Raw genomic sequence first — 18,142 nt, 5'->3', positions numbered from 1 at the left:
TTCTGGAGTGACAGTGATGGTACTCCTAATACCAGAGACAGTATTTCTTCAAGGTAGAGTATGTATGTACACTACTACACAAAACCACTATACAATGTAAATAAATTTGTGACCTGAATCTATGGAAGAGATGTTATATGTAAGCTGTCATTGATTATTAGATGACTGTGCCTACATCCCTTCTTTAACAGTGGTTTTTTTTTGTACTCGATAGCAGAAAAGTTTCTTCACATTCAGCTAAATATTTATTCCTATCTTTTGTCCATGCTGATGAACATATTCCTACTACAACTGTGACACATAGTCACAGTAGTAATAATAATATTGCTTGAGAATTTATCATCTATATGAGTGTTTCTCAAACAGCAAGTCATGACCTGCTGGAGGCGTTAAAAAGGGAGAGTGCAAGGAGATTGCTGAGTGTTGGATGGCAGGAGTTAACAGCAGGCAAGTTTTCTCAAGGCAAGAGAGTGAAAACTGATTGTGATTATTAGTTGCAAGTGTTTACACTACCCAGGTGACTGTTGATTTCCTTCAAGTGCTGAAAGCAGCTCATTGCTTCTAGAGTCAAAAAGGAGAATAAACTTCTGCAGCAGGAATTACAGCCTGTTTTCACTTCTCTGCCCTTCAGAACCCGGCTTGCTCTCAGATCAGGAGGTGATACAAGGAAAGATAAGTTGCATTTTCAAAAATTTAAGGAAGTACTGTTAATATGTTTGTTAAAGAATGCCAGAAAAAGAATCATGATATAGCGCAAAATAATGATGCCGAGTCTTTGGCGTGATACGAGGTTGTTACGTACTGCAAAGTGTCACATTAGACCCAGTGATAGGATATGCTTGATTACAGTATGCAAATTGATGTGGCAAATAAACCCAACGCTATTTGTTACAGTGAGAAATATAAGGAATCATAGTAGTGTTCTACTGATACCTCATCTAGGCTGATTCTGATTTAATATGAGCTGAAGCGGACCAGCAATCTAGCCTGTGTGCATGGCTTCTTATCTCCTGTACCAAGAAGAAAGCAGCAGACGAGATGGGAGAGAACAGGACTAGCAAGACAAATGCAGTTAGTCAGTGATTGTTTTTTAAGTATTTAGAATAGGGAAAGCTGAACAGGAGATAGCAAAGATGCTCTAGAATTGGTCTATTTTTATATGTATCTGTAGTTATTCCTTGGGGATAAGTTTTCTAACTGTGGCTGTTTTGTATATCCTTAGCAATGTGTATTGCATAGTGTCTTATCTGTTGGCAGTGCTCTGTTGCATTGACCATGGTTCTAACTTGTCAGGTAATGATAAAAAGGGATATTTTCTGCAGGAGTAACCCATTCCATGCACAATGTTGATGGTCTGGGCGAGCCTGAAAACAACAAAGGAGTCATCTCAAACTTCAGTAAGAAAACTTCATGGCATGTGCTTCATATGGACTAACACGTCCTAATGTCTTGAGTTAGGAATCATTCAACAAATCCTTTATGAAAAATTGTTTAGAAAAATGTACTGAAAAAGAGGCAAATGAAAAAGATATATTTGCCAAAGAATTTTAATGCAAGTATCTGTGGTTTGTTGTTTTGTTTTGGGTTTTTTTTTTTTTTTTAAGATGGAAAATAGCTACTAAAAGTCACCATGTTTCAAATATGATGAGAAGCCTCTATGTTTTTGTGAAGACTCTTCCCATTTGACTGACTAAATGGGGGGCTTTGGAAGTCTTATGTATAGAAACAGCAAACCTCAGAAATATGGGGCTGATTATAGAAAACTACTGGTCTCATTAGTGATGATGCATATATTATAAAATTGGTAGGAAGTGTCAAAATACTTTCTAAATTAAGAGCGTGTTGCTTGCTTTGCACAGTTTCTGAGCTTAGTTGCCAATGTATATTGAGAAACATTTGTAAATAATTAAATGATAAATGATTCCACTTAAACCAAATTTTAACCTTACATTAATCAGTGATCATGAACAGTATATTGATGTTTCAAAACAATGCAGTGGGAAAAAGTTTATTTGAATTTAATATAGTAATTTAATGTAGTAAATGTTTTATACAAACTTTTAAAGTATTAATCTACATATTTTTCGAAAATACATATCATTGATTTTATAGGGTAATCAGCACAAAATTGTGCACAGATCGCTTCTTACAGCAACATCACTTGAAATGAAATACAGAATCGAAGATGGAAAAACCCCACTGTGCGTGGTTTATAACATAAATTGAGCAAATTACTCAGACTTGTCATTTTCTACAAAGCAAATCACCCACTAGACTGAGCAGTGAATAATTTAACTGGAAATTGATACTGAACATGTGTTATTGGAACATTAAAGTACAGAAGGCCTACATACCTATCAGTAGCAGAGAATATTATGAGAGAACCTTTCTAAGAAGAGCGTTATTTATGGACCTCTTGCACAAAACTTCCTAAAATATTCTATCAAATTCAGCCTTTATATGCACTAGAATTAAGGATCGCTAGATTATCTCTAAAGAAAGTACTGAAGGGTATGCTTTCACATTTAAAAATAAGATCATTACAGTGGGGACCAGCAAATGCCGAGTGTGTAATATACTCTTGTATTGTGCAACCAACTGTTGATCCAAAAGTGCCATCAAATATGTGCTACTACATGTAAATTCTTTCTTCTATACACTGAAAAGTAAATGTTACAAAAAAAAAAAAAATTCCTGACTGCTGTGCTGAAAGTTATTTACTGATAAAAAGTGGAGTACAGAGTAGTGCATCAGTAAGCAGTATGCAGAACTTGGAAGCTGAAGGTTTTATTACCTACCTAATGCAAAGCAATCAGGAAGCAGAAGTAGCACTGGGAAGCAGCTACATCGTTCAGTGTGAACACACTGAAAAACTGAGCTGAGGAGTCAGTGTTATTTGTGGAGCTGACTTGACTTTGGTTCAAGCAAAGATGCACGCTTAGATCAATTTTATTTTGAGGTCATCCCTAGCTACACAATAGAATGCCATAGAACTGCAGAAAGGCTTCTTTGTGAGATACACAGGACTAGTAATTTTATGTAGGGACTCACACTTCAGATACAACAATTATTCCTTGAGTGCTTACTGTATATATGTATTTTGTTATACTGGATATAAACTTATAACCTCTGAAATACTGCAGACTTTTCTTAACATGCTGTTGCATTCTGGACAATTTTCATTTAATTAAAATACTTAAAGTGTAGATCTATTAACAACTTTTTTCTGCTAACAGTTTCTCCAAACAAGCTGAAAAATAATGTTGCCATTAACTAAAATAGTTAGTTCTACCCAATTTCACTATAGATATTTGTCAACACATTTGTAATGATGTATGATTTTGGGTTTTTTGTTGTCTCTTTTACAGGATGAGAATATAATGCGATCCATGCAGCTCTTTGAAAACGTGATTTAATGAAGACATTAGGTCTACAACTAATGGACAAATATGAGCTATTCTGCAACATTAAAAGATGGATTTCCCACTTTATCATAAATAAAATTACTCAGCTTTACACTGAGACATTATGCAAATAGATTTTTTTATTATAAACTTCCCCCCCCCCAAAAAAAAAAAAAAAATCTTTCTAAAATGCACAACTTAGCACTTCAACAATGGCTGCTTAGTTAATAAAATTGTTCTGAAAAGTCAGATTTTTACTCCAAATCAAATCAAAACAACACCTGACATTATGCAGCTTTATTATCATTTCAACCTCTAGATAAAACAGATACTATCACAAGAAGATTAAATAAATACTCCTAGTTTTGCTACTCATTTCTACTGGATTAATCTCCAGATGTTTGAGTGTATTTCTTAAATCTTAGCTTCTAATTTATACAAAGGCATTACCATGTATTTTGTTTTCACATTTGTCTGGTGTAATCCCAATTTTTTGAGTAACACTTTGAGTTACAGTGCTATAATCAATGTACAATGCACATCTTGCTGCAATTGCCTTCCACCTTTGACTTGCTTTTCTCTTAAAATGAAAAATAAAAAATCCGAAGCTAACAAAATAGATAACTTGAGAGGAAGAACTGTTATAGAAAAAATAAGCAATTGCTTATTGGTAGATTTACACCCTACCGAATACAAGTAAGCTTCTATCACACTTACCTAGTAAATCTGCATTTAATTCATCATGACATGAGTATCAGGAGTCCTACATGCTGTATTTCTAATTTTTCTTGGATGTGTCTGCAAAGTTCTCTGCATAAAATTAAGGATCTTCTGACTTTAGATTTTTCATGAAGAAACCTTAACTGGATCCTAATACTGTTTTCATGAGTATGTGTCTTTCTGCCTTTAAAGAAGAAAAAGGCACAAATTCCTTTTGAAGCTTCCATTCCACTTGGTGCTCAGAATGAATATCACTATGTAGTAGCATCTACTAATACCGACTGCTAGACCAGCTAACATTTGTTTCAGCTTTTTGTAATATCTTTAATTATGAGATGGAATCAGGAAAAAATTGGAAACTTCAGCTATATGATATCGTCTATATGTGACAACTGTATTGTGTTTTTTTTTTTAAAAGAGTTATTTCTTCATTAAGATTGGAGCTACCTTAATTCTGAACCTAGGAAGATTTTTTCTAAAACTGTACGTACCTACAATCAAATACTGCCCCCGTCATGTATTTTTAAGATATATTGTCCACAGAGTTTATGCCAATATTTCAAACTTGGTGAAAAGTTATCAGAGATGGGCCAATCTTCATTTTGACATCGCTGCAGAAAGGGGACTGACAAAGTAGAAAGAATGTTGCAAGTATTCTTTTGCAAAAATAAATCAGGTATCTATTCTGGTGTAGAGATGGGATGTTAGAGGCATGTTGAAGGCTGCTCTGCTATCACCAGTGTAGGATAAGAGTAGTACAATACATGTACACCTGAAATCTGCTGTAGCGTGTTTGTGTAAACTAAATGTGCACATTTTGTAACAAAAAATAATAAAGTAAACATGAAGAAAAACAAGATGCATGATTGGGGTTTTTTTAGTTGTTAAACAAATACTTGTATTTCTTCAGATAAAAAAATAACATTGCTGGCAAAAATGTTTAAAGAAAAGCTTAAATACCTAGATCTTGACTTAGTACAGTTCTGATCTCTGCAGTGATCTTAGAAGACTCCTGAAATAAATTTAATTTGGCTAAGCAGTGGTAATTTTCCAAAAATTCTGAAATAGCTTTCACATGACATACTTTTTAACAGCCAATGCAACAGCATCTCCTGATGACAAAAAAAAAAAAACCCACATCAAAACCACAAACAAACCACAAACCAGCAACCAACCAACCAAAAACCAACAAACAAACAAAACCACAAACACCCTTCCAAGAGCTTTAAAATTGAGAGTTAAATTTTCCACAGCAGAAAAAGTTCTACAGCAAATTTTGTTACTTCAGTCAGCTCTCCCTACAGAATAACTCAAATATCCATAATAACATGAACCCTGAACAGCATTTATTACAAAATCTGTTAGGAATTATTTTGCAATTGAGTTAAAGTGCTTTCATGTGCAAACACTGCAATCCTACCAGGCTTGACTTACCTGGAGGTAAGCTGGCTTCTGTGATCTTTTTATTGTCTTTGATTCGTTTTTTTTTCATAGCTTCCACTTTCAGAATTTTATTAGGTTGTCTAGAGCTAACTTTATAAACTAGTCCCACACATACACGTGGCATCACAGAACTCTATGTAAAGGGAGCACGGTGTAAATACTCCAAAGTTGCCTCCTACTCACATTCAGCAGGCCCGAAGGCAATTGGAACTTATTAGTTGAACAAAACCTAGGCTGTGGCTCCATGGAGCAACCTGATGCATCTGCAGTGTGATCTCCAGAGCCTCTCCAGCTTCTCCAAACAACATGCTGAGAATGCACTGAGCAAGATCAGTTTTGCACCGTTTGCTACCTGTTCAGTATCTTCAGCTTCACACCTTTAAAAGCTGACTTCTTGAGAGTCTAGATGCATTCTCGTGGTTCTACATCTAACCCAGGAAGTCCTGGCGAGCCCAAATTACATCTGTCTATGCCTATGCAACAAATGAAGTTATGTGCTTCAAAACCAGGTATACATGTGTAATTTAACACCAAGTTAGTTAATTACAGCCAAAAACATACTAAGCACTGCAGATCAATTAAAGGAAATGGTAATTTACAACAAAGTAAGAATCAATATTTACTGTGTTTTTGAAATAATATCCAGTTAGTCAGTGTCACTGTAAGCACAATGCATACGCAAATAGCAGCCAATACAGAGTTACGTTAAACAATCTTCCATAATTCCATATTCACAAACTGATAGGGCTTTTCCCACTCTCCCTCATACTTAGGAATTGTGATTATTTTAAGAGAATATATCGTACTCCAAATAGGTGTTAGAGATGTTCACAGGCAGTTTCTTTCCAAACTTCATCTTACAGTACAGATCACTATAGATTTCTTCTTCAAGAGGAGATAGGACAATAGGTTGGAATTTTAGATTTTATGATAGCCACAGCTGCCTGTTGACAAAAATAAAACAAACGTGAATAAAATAAGGAGCACTAGCACTATGAGAGTATTCATATAGTCTCTATAAATTGTATGATTTACAGCTTTTAGTTATCTTTGTCATTCTTAAACAGTAGAGTACTAAAACTTAATATCAGCTGAGAAATTTACTGTCAAAAGGGTTGAAAATAATGAACTGAAAAAATGGAGAATTGTGATAACTAATGAGTAAGCATCCAAGAGAAATGTAACCTCATACCTAAATCTGGGCATAAATATAGACATTAAATAATAAGGATTTTTAAATAGAGGAGTGATATTCTGGGAGGGACCCTCCTATAAAAGTTAGAATTACACACATTATAACTCATTTAGAATAGAAATTTGATTAATTCATTAGTTGGATTATATAATATTGCTTGTAATTACAATTTAGGAGTTTGGTTCCAGTTTTCTGCCTTTTATTTTATTACAGTATTTTGAAAAGACACACAGAACTATTTGCAAAACTGATAAGAATATAAGAAGTCAGGAGATGAAGAGAAGAATTAGAGGATAATGATTCACTGGATTAGTTACATTACCTAAGCCTAAATTTTCAGAATATCAAGATGAAATGTAATTTTCCTTTTCTTGTCTCATTACATATAAATAAAAAAACTTTCATGCTTATTTATTTGTCATGATGTTTTTCAAGTCTGTAGTACAAATGTTGCTACTTCCCTTAAATGATTATAAGTGCCAAAAAAAGAAAAAAATGGTGGAATCTACTGATTGCATGGGTGCCTAACTGATGAAGGCACACAAGCTCAGAATGGGTAGACCTGAATTTATGGTCCCTAGTCTTTAGGTTATTCCTACAGTTTGCCAGTGAACATCTAATATAATACATGTAACTGTTCATAGGGTGAAGAAAGCAAATATTTTCTCTTCTAGATTAATACCCAGTCAATACTCTGTCACTTTTTCTTCTCTTTTCTGTACAATATACAACAGTAAACAGCAACAGAATGTTCAGCAGAATACTCTGCCATCTATTACTTAGAGCATTTTTTTTAGTTATAGCAATTGCAGATCTAACCTCTGGGTTAACCAGGTTGCGCTGGAATGTCAGTACCTGGTTTCTTCAGTAAGTGATCTAAGCACTCAACTATTAGTGGAAATGGGAAAGCAACACCAAAAAGGATCTTTTAGCAAGATTAAATCCTGTTGAGAAAAGTATTTAGGCTCAGAACAAAAGGAATGTGAAGCCTGTATCCCATGCATATTGAAGCAAGACAAATATTCAGCCTAAGTCAGCTGAGTCAGGTGTTGTTCCTCCAGAAGAGGCCAGAAGCTATTTACCAGTTGACATTTAGTGAATTCCTGGATCACTCTTCATGGGCATCTATCATATGATATTGTTCATAAAGGACAATAAAAATGTTCTAAACAAATATCATGGGTAGGGATCTACGTGGATGCACAGTTGCTCCCAAAGAAATGTATCCTGAGTGGGCTTTGTGTGCTATGCTGTAAGAGTCCAGCCATGCAGCTTCTTATGCAGGTATGGACCCCCCTGGAATATTTTATTAAGACATACTCCTATATTCCTTGCTCAGAGATTAAAACAACAGAGAATACAATGAAAAATGGGCGATAAAAAAATGGGAGACAACAGAACTTAACTGGCAGAATATGGTTCACCCAGAGTAGATTTAATGTCATTTCTGTTATCACTCACATCAAACAGACGAACCCAACTATTTTACTACGGACTGGAACAGAACTCTGCTGATTGACACAGTGTGAAAGCCTGTGTTTTATGCAATATGAATAGTTGTGATGTGAAAATAAGCAGTTTTCAGAATGGGGTTCTTAATCTGAAAGGCTGAGATGGAAGTTATTTTGGCGAAGTTGCATTCAAATGTGCAGATTACAGAATAATCATCTGGACAACTCACCTTTCCACCATATTGTTCCAACTTTTGTAAAGCAACAGTAGTTTTTTCTCTAAATTTCTTGTCCATTAATCTCCTTGAAAGCTATTGGAAAAGTAAAATAAAAAGGTTTGTTGCACAATATAGTACAATATATGCAAAGAAGCCAATATAGTTCTATTTTATTACTTTATTTTATCTTGCTTTGTAAAATTAAAGCTGAAAAGAAGCATCAATCTATAGCTTATAACTGATGTCAAAGTAGGGGCCTCAGTGAAGGCAAAGGCAATAAAATGTTAATTGGTGAGAAAATGTAATTTCAAAGAAGATTCAACTGTTAGCCAAAAAAAAACGTTTTTTTTTTTCATTTAGCAAACAAATTTTAAAGATGTTTCAAACTTAAAAAAAAGTAATTCTTCAAGTGCTGTCCACATGAAAAGTTAACACATTGTTCATGTACACTGAAAGAGATTTATTATAGTGGAAATACTTTAAAAATAACTACTGCAATTTCTCTCTTCTGCACTGGGTATCTAAACGGTCCTGTTATTTTGCTGTAAAAGTGCACTTTGGGAGCAGGCTAAATGAAACATGAAAAGCCTGTCTGACAGAAGGACATCTACAGAACAACTCAGTATAAAAATACTCTCCACACTCCCACTCTGTTTCATGAAAACCTCCTTGTGCAGAATTCCCATCTGAAAGAAGTGGGAATATTTGCTTACCTTATTGAAAGTTTCACAAATCTTTTTTTAAATATTCACACTTAAAATGCAAAACTCATTTTACAATAAACAAAAACTTCTCAACACCTAGCGCCTATTTCACCTTAAGCTTGAAACTGGATCTTTTTCAAATAGTAGAGACAACACTTCCATTTTTCTCGAATTGACATTAAACAGCAGGTTTTGGACCTTGTCAGAACTTTATAAGTCACCATATTATTAAAGAATGATGGACACAGAGGAATATATGAAGTAATGCTTTTCATGGAAGTGCTGTGTCCTCCACTGTATCTGTGCAGATATTATAGTAAACATCTCACCAACAAATATAGATGCTTTTTTTTTTTAATATCAGCATTAAGAACTTACACTTGTGAGTAGATGCTTAAGATGATCATTAAGAGGTGGGCCAACAACAGCACTAAGTTGAACTAAAGCATCCAATCCCCTTCCAAAGACTTCATCATCTGAATGGGCCTTCAGAGCATGAAAAGGAAAACCGTCAGTAATATTCAGAGGCACAAGTTGTTCAAAACTGCGATCTCTACATTATGACTGTATATAATATTTTTGAAAATTCAAACTACTGTGCAACTGCTAATTGTTCTAATGTTACAAGTTCAGAAGTACAATATGACTGAATATTAGTATCTAGAGGTAACATTTAAAAACAGAAGAACATTTTTAAAGTAGAAAACAAAGTTATCCACAAAATGTCAGTGAAACTCTTACATTTCTTCTGAAACAAGGAAACTAATTTTTTTTTTTTGATAAAATATAGGCAGGCAAAATAAACAGTTTGCTACAACAACAACTGTAATACTTTACAGAATATTAGGAAGAACCCTTCAATTGTGGGTATGTTGAAACTGGGAGACAACATTTTACTTACAAATGTAATGAATTCAGAGTAATTTCTATGTAATTCATAACAATTAATTTTCTTTGTTGGAGAAACACAGGAGCCAATGACTTTTTGGCTCAATTAATTTAGTCCCCTGCCAACTACAGCTTTGTCACCTGCCAGCAATTATCAGGCTCTTAACTACTTCTACAGTGCTTTGTCATCTTTATTGCTCCCATGGAAGGGTTCCACTAAACCTGAGTTCTCTAACACTTTAGTTATCTCACTACTCCTTTAGCAGTGAAATTGATTAAAGACAATTTATTTTATTCTTGGACTAATACTGACATTTATTTTAAACAGTTATTTTTCCATTCTGACATCTGGTCCCTGAACATGTTGGCTTTTTTTTTTTAAACTAGAAGTCCTCAACTGCTTGTGTAGTAGAAGGTTTAACAAGACTTTATACCAAAACAAGGCAACAATAAAAATCATCAGTAGAGTAACAGCAATTGGAAGAACAGACAAGAATAATTCTTCTAATTTTGTCTGCCAAATTAAACCAAAGATACTGATAACACACAATTCTGATCTTGTATTAAACCTCTGATCTGATATCACAAAGAGTTTTCAAACTTTCAGCCATCTCTATAAAAGCAGAACTGAGACACAGTTAGATTAAAGGAGAGCAAGTAGCTGAACCAGAAACGGGCTCTAGAAGATATGAAAAAGACCCAAAAGATACTACCTTTGAGGTCAATACAATCTTATTTTCTGAAGGAGTAGAAAAATTAAAAATATTTTAAAAATGAAGAATATTACTCCAAATATTTTAAGTGTATTCTTCCCCTTTCCTCATTGGCATATGCTGGGTTTTTTTTGTAGTATGTTTTGAATTTTTAAATTAAACATTTAAGCATTTATTCTTGCATCTCCATTTTACTTAATCTCTTTTTTTCATGTTATTATGTGCATATATATAAAATGCCTCCAATACATATATTTATTTCTGCTTATATTCAGATCTTTAACAGAACATTTCCACAGATTTGCCCATAGCTACTTTGATACAGCTCAAAAGCCAATACAATAGATTTATCACATTAATATCTTCCGTGTAGTCCCCACCAGCACAAGAAAAAAGGAAAAAATTCAAATCCATGAAAATACCTGCATGAAGAGTAAGACATACCAATGCAGCTTTTAATACTGGAACTAGACGAGGCAACAAGGGAATTGCTTTTTCAGTAGCACCTTCAACCATGAGTAATTCTTTAAAACCCTCTTTTGAAACAAAAGTATAGGGATGTTTTGTCTCTTTTAGACCCTGTTTCAAATATAAAACGTTTGCTTAATAGTTGGACTTCTTTTAAACAAAAACACATTCAAAAATTTCCACAGAGCAGCAAGATAATGTTTAGATTTTGTTACATCAGTTCGAAACATAAAATACACTAACTCCACCATGTGGAGCCATTGAGTACAACTCTTCTCACAGAATATTCTTATTTTTCTTTTGGAACACTGAATATTAAAACTTATAAATACTGTCAATTCAATCAATATTTGCTCTTAATTTCCCTTAATCTAACTACCGAAGGTAATTTTTCAACAAGACTATGAACAATAATAGGCTGTATTTGTAAATGTTTTTCATATCCTAAAGAAAAAACAAAAGGGGAACGATGTAAGGAAAGACACCCTCCACCACACACACCCTCCTGCAACACCAAAAACATGTAGATGGTAAAAATATGCACTTCTAGTGAAGACCTGACAGGTAGAACTCAAAGATTTAAAGCCGTATGGCTGAAGTGTTTCTTCTTTCCATAATAGGAGCTCTAAATTACTTTGGGAATTGAGAGCTTTGTTTAATTCAAAAAAAAAAAAAAGGATTGAAGTATTTAATTGAACGGTTGGCTATCTGGGTATCTGTCTTGTATTTGGCCAGTATCTTGGAGATTAAGTAGCTCTCCCTAGCTCTCTCAAAATGCTCTGATTAAAGAACTACAAATAGCAATATGTTCTTGATCATCTTCATCCATATAAGATCCTTATAAATATGGGTTTTTTTTCATACTTCCCTAGTAGGTGAGTCTACTAGGGCAAGCTTAGCTTGCTACAAAATGCCATTTGCAAATAGGAAATCCTTAACTTTGCAAGAAAATAGAGTTTACCTCTGCCAGTGTTACAAGAAGAGGATCAAAGGGAACAGTTTCAGGAAGGCATTCCCATTGCAGTCTGTGCTTTACTGAGCCATGCACTAACCTATATAAAGAATACATTTTTAACAAATTAACATATAATACTATATAATTCATTTCCAACACTATTCACTTGAAATATGCCACTAATTGGTTTACAATATCAATATGATGTTATATACACAATTTCAATACATAATGCTCTCCTCAGTGAAACATGTAATAGTAATTAACAGGGCAAATATGTTGATTCCCAGATATGGCAGTTTTCAAAATTTTGCTCCCAATCGCCTAGAAATCAGAAATTAAAAGATATAATGAAGATAGATGCCTCTCATACTGACACAGAAGATGCTCCCTTTGCAAAGTTACTTATTTTGATAAATATCAAGAAACATTTTCCTCAAATAACAATTGTTAATGGAAATCAGTTGAAATTGAAAAAAAAATCATATTGGAATTCAGCAGTTATTCCTAAAATACAGATGAAGGCTATGTATCAATGACTATTTTATAGATGTATATACATGTATTAACAATTACTTCAATTTTTGTTAAGCAATTCTGCATCCACTTGAAAAAAACACTTAAGTGCTTGTTTTCTAGACAAATATATAATAGAGACAAATAACTTCAAATATCACTAACTCTTACTTACAATTAGTTTTGTTAATATCTGATATTATTGACAACTACAGAATTGGAATATTCAAGACAATGTTGCATACTAATTACTTCAGACACAAAAAGACTGCAAGATGTCTAATTACTAGAACGGCACTTATTTCATTATCATTATTAGTAGGAAAGTAAACACCATTACATGAAAAAATCAACTTATTTCATGGAAGAGGCTTAACAAACCAAATCTGCAAACACCTAGCTATTCTTTAAAAATGCAGCTTAACTATTAACACTACCTAAAAAAAGAGTCAAAAGAAGACTACCACCCAACTAGTAGATGAGGGAAAGGCTGTGGATGTTGTGTACTTAGACTTTAGTAAGGCCTTTGACCGTAACCCACAGCATTCTCCTGGAGAAGCTGACAGCTTATGGCCTGGATGGGTGTACTCTGTGATAGATAAAGAACTGGCTGGAGGGCTGGGCCCAAAGAGTTGTGGTGAGTGGAGCCAAATCCAGCTGGCGGCCGGTCACAAGTGGTGTTCCCCAGTGCTCAGTATTGGGGCGAGTTCTGTTTAATCTCTTTAATGATGATCTAGATGAGGGGATCGAGTGCATCCTTACTAAGGTTGCAGGTGAGACCAAATCGGGTGGGAGTGTTGATCTGCTGGAGGGTAGGATGGCCATACAGAGGGATCTGGACAGGCTGGATCATTGGGCTGAGGCCAGTTGTATGAGGTTTAACAAGGCCAAGTGCCGGGTCCTGCACTCAGGTAATATCAACCCTAGGCAGGGAAGAGTGGCTGGAAGGCTGCCTGGCAGAGAGGGATCTGGGGGTGTTGATTGACAGCTGGCTGAATATGAGCCAGCAGTGTGCCCAGGTGACCACAAAGGCCAACACCATCCTGGCTTGTGTCAGGAATAGTGTGGCCAGCAGGACTCGAGAAGTCATTGTGCCACTGTACATGGCACTGGTGAGGCCTCACCTGGAATCTTGTGTTGAATTTTGGGCCCCTCATAATAAGAAGGACATTGAAATACTAGAGAGAGTGCAGAGGAGATGATGAAGCTGGTGAGGGGCCTGGAGCACAGGTCTGATGAGGAGCAGCTGAGGGAGCTGGGGCTGTTTATCCTGGAGAAATGGAGGCTGAGGGGAGACCTTATCACTGTCTGCAACTACCTAAAAGGAAGCTGTAGCATGAAGCGTGTTTGTCTCTTCTCCCAAGTAGCAAGTGATAGGACAAGAGGAAATGGCCTCAAGTTGCACCAGGGGAGGTTTAGATTGGATATTAGGAAAAAATTCTTAACGAAAAGGGATGTCAGGCATTGGAACAGGCTGTCCAGGGAAGGGGTGGAGTCACCATTGCTGGAGGTGTTTAAAAGGTGTATAGATGAGGTTCTTAGGGACATGGTTTAGTGCCAGAGTTAGGTTAGGTTATAGTTGGATTTGATGATCCTGAGGGTCTCTTCCCATCTAAATGATTCTATGATAAGACAATTTCAAAGACATGGAAAACTGCTTTCTACTTTGAAAAGACTTAAGTATCAGAAATCTTTTCAGAAATGAATGGAATCAAACAGCCTAAATAAAAGAATAAACATGAATAAACCTATTTGAATGTCTGTAATACTACCTAACCATAATATATTTAGTAAAAAATAAACAAAACAAACACACCTGCATGGAATGCCACCTTTAGCATATATGGCAGCAAATGCAGAAGGTGGTCGAGAATGAGCACCAAACTGTGAAGAAAAAAAGAATACATTATTTATTCATAAAAGTAATGTTTGATAAAAACTTTAAAGATGTTTAAATTGCGGTTTACCAAAAAGACACTTAGTCATACAATTCTAAAGCTAATTAAAAAAAGAACAACAACAAAACCTGCAGCTATGGGGTGGCAAACATATATTGGGTACATTTATCAGAAAACTGTTTTTAAGAATTGTCTGGCTATGAAGTTGAAAAAATGAGTAAATAATGTAGAATTAGTGCTCTCCTGATGGAGTATCCTTATTTATCTTTTTTCTCTTGAAAATCTTAACACTGAAATCTTACAGATTCTCTTCTTAACGGATTAAAGACCTCTCACTTTCCTGATGCTCTTATTGTTGTTATATTACTAACATGCAGAAGGCAGATTTACTCTAATTCCATCTTGATCCGAGTATAGGCAAAATTAAAGGGTGACAAGATGTGAGAAAAACACCAAATGTTGGACAAAATGGTATGAGGGCACTGGGAATCAACAGGAAGGTTCATGCTGGATGAGAATCTAGGGAGGACTCACTGGAGAAGGAAACCAGAAGCTTCACAGAAGGAAAGACTGCACAAAGTTGTTTTTTGTCATATACATGCTTCTTATGCATATGAACTATGATATTATTTCTTAGCGTGGTCATTCAATGTGACTTCCCAGATTAAACCTCTTATCACAAAGCATGTAGTAGGTAATGCCATGAAATCTTAATTTTTATCTTCTGAGTATTTTAACCTACATTAACATTGCTAAAATTGTGTGCTTGATTTGACAAATTCTTGCCTTAAGTCATCGTACTACTTGCAAAAAAGTTTCAAGAAAAAAAATGCCCATACAAAAGTATTCAGCCCCTGTTTATGGCAAACAAGTACCTCACCGAAGTACTCCTGCATTTAGTTTGTTTTCCAAAAAGTCTGTGACATTACCATTTAACTCACCCACTCAAAGCTGGTTCTCCAGGCCCAGGACTTCGATGAAATAAACGACTCCTTTCACCAATCTTCTGAGAGCCCAAATTCTTCCCAAAGTGTTACATACTTACAGTACCTCAGTGTTTCAAGTCACACTCACTAGCAATTAATTTGCTAGATTTTGTGAGGTCTAGGTGATCTTTGAGATGCTACCTGATTCTTGGTTTCATTGCATAATTGAGATCAGTTCCTCTAAAGCACCAGGTGCCAAAATACGTAACTATACCAAAAAAAAGCCACAACCCTTTTTAACTTTTAGCTCTAAATCTCTTTTTAGGGCAAAAGTACATGGAAAATAAAAAAGTTACCGTCCAAGCCACAACTGCACCAAAGCTCCTGTTTTAGAAAAGTAATAAACATGTTATGTCTCAAGCATTTGAGCTTATAAATTATGGAATATACGATTAATAAAAAAAGTTTAGTTTGAATTTATGAAACAGGACCAGAAGAAACACGGCCTGCATGCATTTCATAAAGTCAGCAGAGTTCTTCCAACGTGAGATCTGTTTTAAACAAACAGAAAACCTACCCCCTATACATACCGGATTAATAGTTTTAGGATTCAGCTTGTCGCTAGGCTTTGGTTGTGGTTTAATTGCAGGTTTTGGAGAACATGGCAGAGAAGATGTCTTGTTTTTCTGTACTGCAGTCTTTGGTTTTATTTGGATGCCTGATGACATTCTTGGAACATTACTTCCTAGAATAAAAAAAGATTAAAAACATAATATAGTTTTGATTCCTACATGACAGAATATCAAGTGTTAGAATCCCCAGGTACAAAGACTGACATGAACAATCAATCAAGAATATATATATCTTATCTTAAGCAGTGCACAGCATAATTTTGAGAGTCTCATCACTCTGTCTTTCAAATGCACACATTTCCTAATCCTGCACTGCTCCCATTTATTTCTGTACTTTGAGACCTGCAGGAAAAGTGAAATTAGCTACAGGCTGCCTTTAGGGTAGCCTACAGAAATCCGAGCAGCATCACAGTGCTCAGTAGAACAGCCCAGAGTGAAATACGCTGGTTGGGTACGGCTACAGCAGAAGACAGTAACTATTTGAGGAAAGGCCAGGATGAAGGAATGAAGAGCAAGTAGATTCAGGACACAAAAAGCAAAACAGAATCCATAAGAAAACAAAAATGTAAAGCAGTAAATAAAGAACATATAAAACAAAATTCAATTCCAGTAAGAAGAAAGTATTTTGTTAAAAAGAATGCAAAAATAAATTTCTGTGTACATCCTTAAATAAAGATTTAGGTACACTTCTAAATGTTAATATACCAGCTACACAGCTTTTCATGAGGGGGTCTCAGGCTTCAGAGCAAGATGAAAGGTCTTGTGTAGTCAAGAGCTGGGAGAGTCAAATGCATTTGTAGAGAGATCAGAGAGCAGAACTACACTTATGAATCAAACAAGTGACATACAAGACTTGACACAAAAATGAACCAGCCTACTAGCAGATGACAGACTTCAAGCGAAGGGCAGAAATTTTCAAGCAGAAATAGAAAAATCACCTTTAGAAGACGTCTTTCAAAGGAGGAAAAGTGTGGCCTAGAGTTTAGTTTCTGGAAGTCAGCTAGGAACGGCGGGATGAAAGTAAGCAGGCCTTTAAAAGCGAGGTTGCTCCCTAACCCTGGCAAGTGTCAGCCCTCCCGCAATGTCGCTAGGGCTGTGTAAGAAAGAGATAAGGGGCATCAAGAGGCACAAACAGCAAAGCTCTAGCAAGTCACCACAGACCCACACTCACAAACACCATGGGACATCAGAAGACCCAGCGAGACGACGAGGCGGGACGCGCACGCGTCTCTTCAAGGTGGCCTCAGGGGACTGGGGACGGGTGGGCAGCGGTAACCCCTCTTCGCACGGGCCTCTCGGGAGCGGCAGCGCGCAGTGCCCAGGGGCTCGCTGCAAGGCTGTGCCGCTGCCCGGCCACGCCTGGCGGGGCCCGAGCCGACCCAGCGCTACCGCCCGGCCGCACCGACACCCCCCGGCCTGCCAGGCGAGCCCCGCGCCTGGCGACGCTTCCTGCACGTTGCCAGGGAAACTACGGGCCGCCGAGAGACCAAACTTCCTCGGCTGCCCGAGCCTGGGGTGTGTTGACGGGCGCATGCGCGGCGGGGGCGCGGGTTCCTCAGGGGGGCCTTCGCGGTGAAACGCATGTCCCGGGAGCCGGGCCTGCGGGAGTTAGTCGGTCTGTGCTGGGAGCTGCGGTGATGGGGCTGCCGGGCCCGCTGGGCTGCTGCGGAGCGTCGGGGAGCTGAGGCGTCGTCTTCAGCCAGTCGGAGCTTCAGTGCTTGCTGAAGAAAGAGCGAAAATTATATTTTAAAGTTTTTTCAAACTACTTCATATGTTTGTGATTAGAGTGGGGATGGTAAATTTTCAGATGACATTGCCCCTCGTTCTTAGTCACTTTCTTAAAAGCTTCCCAGGGAAAACAGGATTTGGAAAATATTTTGCTTTTATTTTTATGTGATAAAAATTTGGCTTTTAAGGACAGGGTCACATTCCCATTTGTGATCATATTTGTTCCAAATACAATCATAGAAAGTTGATTTTTAGTGGTTTTTGTTTGGTTGGGTTTTGTTTA

At 36.4% G+C, this 18,142-nt stretch overlaps 2 protein-coding genes across 16 annotated transcripts in view; one reads left to right on the top strand and one right to left on the bottom strand.

Annotated features, from left to right (window-relative positions):
- The window catches only part of KCNIP4 (potassium voltage-gated channel interacting protein 4), a 430,639-nt gene extending 426,104 nt beyond the window's left edge, over positions 1–4,535 (top strand). For 11 of the 12 annotated variants that reach the window (XM_071807360.1, XM_065837021.2, XM_065837024.2 and 8 more), the window contains one exon: positions 3,369–4,535. In XM_071807360.1, coding sequence (XP_071663461.1) covers positions 3,369–3,416 — 48 coding nt within the window. In that variant the 3' untranslated portion in view covers positions 3,417–4,535. Of the gene's footprint in view, positions 1–631; positions 684–3,368 lie in introns of those variants that run through there. The other variant, XM_071807356.1, reaches the window with a different exon arrangement.
- PACRGL (parkin coregulated like) lies at positions 2,008–17,575 on the bottom strand. Of its 4 annotated transcripts, XM_065837027.2 has the most exons (9): positions 17,303–17,575; positions 17,070–17,224; positions 16,090–16,244; positions 14,492–14,559; positions 12,166–12,256; positions 11,181–11,315; positions 9,514–9,621; positions 8,444–8,524; positions 6,162–6,511 (listed from the first exon to the last, which is right to left on the bottom strand). In XM_065837027.2, exons 3-9 carry the CDS (start codon positions 16,225–16,227, stop codon positions 6,455–6,457), a joined length of 678 nt encoding a protein of 225 aa, XP_065693099.1. In that variant the 5' UTR covers positions 16,228–16,244; positions 17,070–17,224; positions 17,303–17,575; the 3' UTR covers positions 6,162–6,454. The 4 variants fall into 4 exon arrangements, with proteins under 4 accessions (XP_065693097.1, XP_065693099.1, XP_065693100.1 ...); XM_065837025.2 differs by lacking the exon at positions 17,070–17,224 and having other exon boundaries at positions 2,008–6,511; positions 17,293–17,575; XM_065837028.2 differs by lacking the exon at positions 17,070–17,224 and having other exon boundaries at positions 17,297–17,575.
- Positions 17,576–18,142: the final 567 nt, after the last annotated feature.

Source organism: Patagioenas fasciata, chromosome 4 (genome assembly GCF_037038585.1).
Source record: "Patagioenas fasciata isolate bPatFas1 chromosome 4, bPatFas1.hap1, whole genome shotgun sequence".
In the NCBI taxonomy this organism is placed as follows: Eukaryota; Metazoa; Chordata; class Aves; order Columbiformes; family Columbidae; genus Patagioenas; species Patagioenas fasciata.
This window is presented reverse-complemented; position numbering and strand designations above follow the sequence as displayed.

Coding starts and splice junctions, on each gene's coding strand:
- PACRGL (XM_065837025.2), bottom strand. Junction 12,257..14,491: donor AAAGGTGGCATTCCATGCAG/GTGTGTTTGTTT, acceptor TTCTTTATATAG/GTTAGTGCATGGCTCAGTAA. Junction 11,316..12,165: donor TTCTTGTAACACTGGCAGAG/GTAAACTCTATT, acceptor TATTTGAAACAG/GGTCTAAAAGAGACAAAACA.